The 6,666-nt window shown below is 36.3% G+C and overlaps 2 protein-coding genes across 2 annotated transcripts; both read left to right on the forward strand.

Annotated features, from left to right (window-relative positions):
- Window positions 1-745, forward strand: LOC124885486 (3-oxoacyl-[acyl-carrier-protein] synthase I, chloroplastic-like; the record flags this gene model as incomplete). The annotated part of the gene is given in 3 exon segments (XM_047413921.1): window positions 1-36; window positions 141-207; window positions 345-745. Coding segments are annotated over 3 exon segments (171 nt in total), but the record flags the coding sequence as incomplete, so codon positions are not given.
- Window positions 746-2,457: 1,712 nt separating this feature from the next.
- Window positions 2,458-6,360, forward strand: LOC107864113 (3-oxoacyl-[acyl-carrier-protein] synthase I, chloroplastic; the record flags this gene model as incomplete). Its single annotated transcript, XM_047413922.1, is given in 5 exon segments — window positions 2,458-2,941; window positions 4,987-5,345; window positions 5,437-5,868; window positions 5,986-6,159; window positions 6,247-6,360. Coding segments are annotated over 5 exon segments (1,230 nt in total), but the record flags the coding sequence as incomplete, so codon positions are not given.
- Window positions 6,361-6,666: the final 306 nt, after the last annotated feature.

Consider the following 6,666-nt stretch of genomic DNA (forward strand, 5'->3'; position numbering starts at 1 on the left):
ACAACAGGATGGCTTCATCCAACCATCAATCAATATGTACTACTCACCGACTCCTCTTTTTTAACGCGTTTTGACTATCTTATATCCTGACTGTTCTTTAATCATCACGAGACTTATTTTTCTCTTTTTTTCATGTGTAGGACTTAGAACCTCAGGTTACAATTGACACCGTTCCAAATGTGAAGAAGCAACATGAAGTGAACGTCGGTATGTCTGTTTACCCTAATACACAATTCTCACTCAACTGTTAGCTAGCACGACACACCAACATTTTTAGAGAGTCCGAGCAAGAAACATTTTCACAATGGCCTCATGTAATCCTTTTTCATCTTCTTAATTTGCAGGTATCTCCAACTCGTTCGGATTCGGAGGGCATAACTCAGTGGTTGTTTTTGCACCCTACAAACCTTGAACACAAGCTCATAATTTCTTGAAGATACAGCATTTATAATATTGCCCCTTTTCTCATGTTTTATAGGTTCTTTCTCCCCACCCCACCCTAGTGTTCCCACTTACTCTCCAACGTGACTCGAACCCTCAACCTACCGGTCGATGGTGGAGGAGCTCAACTAGTCGAGCAAGTCTCACTTGTCTCAAATTTTATAGTTTCAAATCTTATATGTCTATGTGGGGTATACACGTTATATTAATATTATAACAATGTCCAAATTTGCTTGTAGTTTCCATAACTTCATGTTTTGTGGACAAACATAAGAATGTAATGACTTTTCCAAATTTCTTTTCATCTAACTTGTCTTTAATAAACAATTGCTACAATCTAGTATGAAAGATAGGAGAGCACCCCTTCTACCTAAATTATGGGGTAACTTTCCAACTTAGGATGATCATTCATTGTGGGTTGTGGGCTTATATTCATAACGATAAATACAAAGATTATGTCATTCTACAATTAAAGCTAAGACAAATATGGTTACCAAGTTGCAACATGCTCTAGCAGCATTAAAGGATTTATAAAGACTGGCATAAAATGATAGACTTTGTCTATATAAGGTCTATCGGTGTAAGGTAAGCTCATTGGTCCCAAATTTAAATTAAAAAAAGAGAGTTATCCCGAGTCTATCGAAAATAGTTAATGCCTTGGAAACTTATTAAATAATAACTTAACACGTTATGATTTTTTGAAAAAAATAAATAAATTACCACACTTTGAATTTTATCCCTATTTGAATCAGTTTGCAGAACATACTGACTATTAGTTTCACTTAATATCAACATGTAACCGCCACCAAAGGATGTGGTACAGTGGATGAGGCTGCTCCTCCCTTAATCAGAGGTCTCGGGGAAAATCCTTGGTAGGAAGTGCTACCCCCGAATGAAACCCTACCCATCGCGTATCCGGATTACTCGGATTCCAATGCAGGTATCGGACATCGGATAAAAAATGGAAAAAAAAAAAAAAAGACATGTAACGAACAAAAATATACATTTTTTTTTTATATATCGATTGTATCTTCGATTTGTTTAAGAAAAATTTGAAATATTTTGTCACATAAATTTTAAATTAGGTATGCAATGAAAATTTAGAAAGGCGAGCTTTAGCTCATGAGTCTGAGTCGTAAAATCAGTCATTGGTATTTGTTTTGGACACGTGGTTTATATTTCACCCTTGAGAATGAGAATGTTCTCGAAATCCTTCGTGAATGCAAGACATTTTATGTACATGAAATTATAAACTCATTACTTAATATATTTGAACTCATGATGAATAAAAGTAGTTGAGTATTTAGGAAGGCCTCCAAAGCAGATACAATAATGCACTTAGTACAAGTTGTTGCATGGTATAGTTAAACTCTATGAGTGGATTCTCTTTATTATTTTCTTTTCATTGTGTGCAATTATTTGTATTAAATTCATTGTTTCTTTACAAGGGCCAATGAATTTAATTATCTGTACATGTAAGAAACAATCAAAATCGATAACTTAGAACCAAAACATCACCTAGTTTAGCTCCAGATAAGCATGAAAGAAAAACGACAAATGCGTCCTATGGATAATTAAATGTGAACGGACACCCCGATGTATAATGGAGTATGATGTCGATGGTCTATCTTAATCCAAACATATGAGGGACTGATTCCACGACTCAAATACGTGACCTTTGGTTTATCCAAAGACAATTTTACTAGTATTACTTCGAGACACCCTTTCAAAGGTAAACCTCATTTACTTCGACCTCTCCAACGACTTTTAACTCTTTTCAGATCAAAAACTACGTAAAAAATTATGTTTAAAATATTTTAATTAAGTCCAAAATTAAATTGGAAAAATTCAACCTCTTTTGCACTATCTTGGCATGAGATCAGATTGCAACTTATAACATTAGTTTAGTTAAATTAACTTTTGTAAAGCGAAATGTAACAAGTAAAAGTAGTTTCTGTGTAACCAGTACACCATAACCACCCCTTTTAAATGTTTTAACGTCTTCTTTGGTCATATGAATTGAATTCTGCAACTGTCACAAAAATAATAATAATAATAATAACTATTTTTCCCTCTATTTATGTGTTGCAATCATCGCCACTTTTTATTTTATTGCATAGCAAATACTAATATTCTTGTGCGGATTCTACTAATCTCATTTGCAAGAAAACTCATAAAAGAAACCAAACTTTGTTATTTACTCCATTTCTTGGATCTCTCTAAGAATTGTTTGTCTATTTCTCCAATATATGTAACATCATGTGTTGATTAAATGATACAAAGTGGCCTAACAAAAAGGCTAACTTTTTGATTAAGCAAAAAAAAAAAAGAAAAAAGAAAAAAAAAAAGATGAGTAGTATTACTAGTAGCTGTTATTCAAATTTGATATTGAAGAAGAGAGAATCAAGAATCAATGGAGGATTTCATTTACAGTATAATGGACTTAGAGCTATTGAAACTGTACAAATGCCAGCAAGCTCTGTTGCTTATAGGCCAAAAGGTATTAATATGATCTTCTTGATAATTTTTTGTAGTATTTTTGATGATAAGTTAGTATTCACAGAGACGGATTTAGAATTTGAAGTTAATGAGTTCGGAATGAGTGTGATGTTAGTGTATTGGATGCTATATGTATGCGTAGTTCAAGCTGAAAGCAATAGATTCAGTTGAGCCTGCAAAATCTTGGTCTGTTTGTAGGACTAGACTAGATATTTCGATTTGTGTCATAAGGTGAACCTGCGGAAAATTACATTACTTATACGTGGTTAAAATTATTTTTTATGTATATATAGTAGATGTTGATGTTGAACCTCTTTGATTTCGTCGTGTGTTCTCATATTTGGAACCCCTAGCGAAAATCCTGGTTCCACCACTCACAGTGGAGAAAACGTGGGACTTTGATGTCTTTGATGTTTATCTATTGGAAATATCCTCTCTACGTCACACAAGGTAGAAGTACGGTCTGCGTAACCAACCCTCTCCGATCCCACTTGTGGATCGCACTGGGTATATATGCTGTTGTTGTTTTTGTTGATGATGTTTCTTTGAATACTCTGCTGGATCTTTTAATGAATACTGTTTCTGCATACTCTGGGGGAAGTTGTCTCTGTGTATTATATAATAGATCGCGTGTTCGAGTCGTGGAATCAGCCATTAATGCTTGCATTCAGATAGGTTGCTTACATCGCACCCCTTGAAACGTGGCCCTTCCCTGCACCCTATATGAATATGGATGCTTCATGCACCTGCCTGCCTTTTTTATTCCGGAATCTGGTGTACTTTTATCATTTTTCTTTAGATTTTTTGGTTTTGCTGATGAAGACTTTGTTGTTTATCAACGTTTTCGGGTACAAGAATCTGCAATTTGATACAATAACTTCAACACTAGTTCAAGTTTAAAACAAGAACACTATGAAGTACAACAACACCCTCAACACAAGATCAAAGTGATCTTTCTAAGAAGTGTGTTTTATTTTTTCAGAAATTAAGATGAAATAGAAATGTAAAGCCAAGTCCCCCGACTTCACGGAGTGTCCTTAAAGAATAATTTCTCTCACTGTACCAGAGGTTTTGAAATCTTCCTCCCAGGATAAAATGACTTTAAATCCAACTATAGTGGTACCTTTAATAATTGAATTCGTCGAACTCACTCAACGATTTGATTGATCACAAGGAATGTTTTGTATACAAGAAGAGTTTGTATTTCAGAAAATTTTTCATACCAAAACTTGTGGATAAATGCAGGTTTATATAGTCATCAAGTACCGCTTCCGAAAGGTGCCAATGGTTCATCCGAAAAGGTGTATCCCTATGGAAGAGTCATGTCTGTTCATTTGAAACATTGTGTCTTTTTCTGAACAAATACAACTATCTAAACAGTCACTCCTTTTCCAAAATAATATGTTTTTTCATAAAAGGTTGTGTCCCTCACACCAATTGAACCCAACAGACTTTCTTTCTGATAAGTTGTTAGCATCAAAAGCATACCATCATAAGCCAAAATCCATAGTTGATAGCAAGGGTACAACTTTATTTCTTAACTAAGTCCTCAAACAAGCGTCATGTTCGATCATGTCTCCGATCAGGGCCACCCCAGCCCCCTTGTTGGCCTTACCATAAGCAGGATGTCGACGTTATCCAGCATAAGTGGTTGTAGAAACTAGAAAGTTTCTTTTAGATGCTTAGCATTCAATTAAAGAGAAAATGGGAATGTAATTTGTAGATATTAATGTAGAGTATAGCATAAAGAATGCAAGAAAGCACGATAGGTAGGAATCCGCAAATATTGCAGTTCATGAATAATGTAACTTCATGTCTCTTCTGGATGTTGGTTTTATGATAACGTTATCAATGTTTTATTAGTTCAATGAATCTTCAAACATTGTGTTTGATGTTGGATTTTTCTTGTTATCATAGAGTTGTGCTTTTCACTCCTCAGTTATCCGTTTTATCATGAGAATAAACATCGTGGCAAACTTTGGTTTGTTTCCATATTGTATGATTCCATCGCGAAGGATTCTAATCAACTGAAATGTTTTATACTAGCTGTAAAATGTGGAAGAATCAGAGCCATGTCCTCTCCAGCTGTTTCAGCTCCCAAAAGAGAGACGAACCCGAAGAAAAGGATTGTCATAACCGGAATGGGCCTTGTTTCAGTCTTTGGAAGTGATATCGATAAATTTTACAACAAACTTCTCGAGGGACAGAGTGGAATCACTTTAATAGACAGATTTGATGCCTCAAGTTACACAGTTAGGTTCGCGGGACAGATTCATGGTTTCTCCTCTGAAGGCTACATAGACGGGAAGAATGATCGTCGTTTAGATGACTGCTGGAGATACTGTCTTGTTGCTGGAAAAAGGGCCCTCGAAGATGCTAACCTTGGCCAACAAGTTCTTGATACCGTGAGTATCTTAATTGGTAGTACAATTTTTTGAGTTGTAAATGATCAAAGGCGTAAATGTGAGGAAAGTTTCTTGAATTTGTGTGTTGCAGATGGACAAAACGAGGATCGGGGTCTTGGTTGGGTCGGGCATGGGAGGGTTAAAAGTTTTCACCGATGGGGTGGAAGCCTTGGTGCAAAGGGGATACAAGAAAATTAGTCCATTTTTCATTCCTTACTCAATCACTAACATGGGATCAGCATTGTTGGCTATAGACACTGGACTAATGGGACCAACTTACTCTATCTCAACGGCTTGTGCAACTGCCAACTACTGCTTTTACGCAGCTGCCAATCACATTAGAAGGGGCGAAGCTGATATTATGGTAGCAGGTGGAACGGAAGCTGCTGTTACGACTACTGGTGTTGGTGGTTTCATAGCTTGTCGGGCCTTGTCCCAAAGAAATGATGAACACGAAAAGGCTTCAAGGCCATGGGACACGAATCGTGATGGATTTGTCATTGGTGAAGGCTCCGGTGTCCTGGTATACCGATTCAACTACTACTTCTTTTGCTCTGTCTCTTATCTAAGTCACGTTTGTTGAAAAATCATCGGTTGGTATTACTATATTGACTTGATTATGCTATTTCCACACGAACAGGTGATGGAAAGTTTGGAGCATGCCTTGAAAAGAGGTGCTCCTATCATAGCGGAATACTTGGGAGGTGCTGTCACGTGTGATGCTCATCACATGACCGATCCTCGTGCTGATGGACTTGGAGTCTCGTGTTGCATGGTTAAGAGTTTGGTAGATGCGGGAGTTTCCCCAGAAGAGGTAACATTGTTCTTTTGTTTTCTGATCGGAAATGTTATACCTATTCGGATTCTGATATACATATATTGTTGTATTAACTCCAAACAGGTGAACTATATAAATGCTCATGCAACATCAACTCTTGCTGGAGATTTGGCTGAGGTCAATGCCATCAAGAAGGTCTTCAAGGACAGCTCGGAAATCAAAATGAACGGGACAAAGGTAAAAAGAACTGTTATTTTCCTTTCGATGACTAAATAAATATAACTATCATACAGATGCAAGTCTTATCTACCAATATACTTGAAATTCATTTCAAGCAAGAACGAAAATGCTTCCATGGTCCCTCGCGTCTCTTAAGGAAAAGAAACAATGTGTACTTTTAGCAACCTATTGAATGATCAGCATTACAAGACCTATCTACTATCATCAGCTGGTTTAAACGTTTACTCTGTTGTTATGTGAAAGCTCATTTGATCCGAATATTTGAATGGCAATGGCTACTTAACTACTAAAGCAAGTTACATT

Source organism: Capsicum annuum, chromosome 1 (assembly GCF_002878395.1).
Source record: "Capsicum annuum cultivar UCD-10X-F1 chromosome 1, UCD10Xv1.1, whole genome shotgun sequence".
NCBI classification, from domain to species: domain Eukaryota; kingdom Viridiplantae; phylum Streptophyta; class Magnoliopsida; order Solanales; family Solanaceae; genus Capsicum; species Capsicum annuum.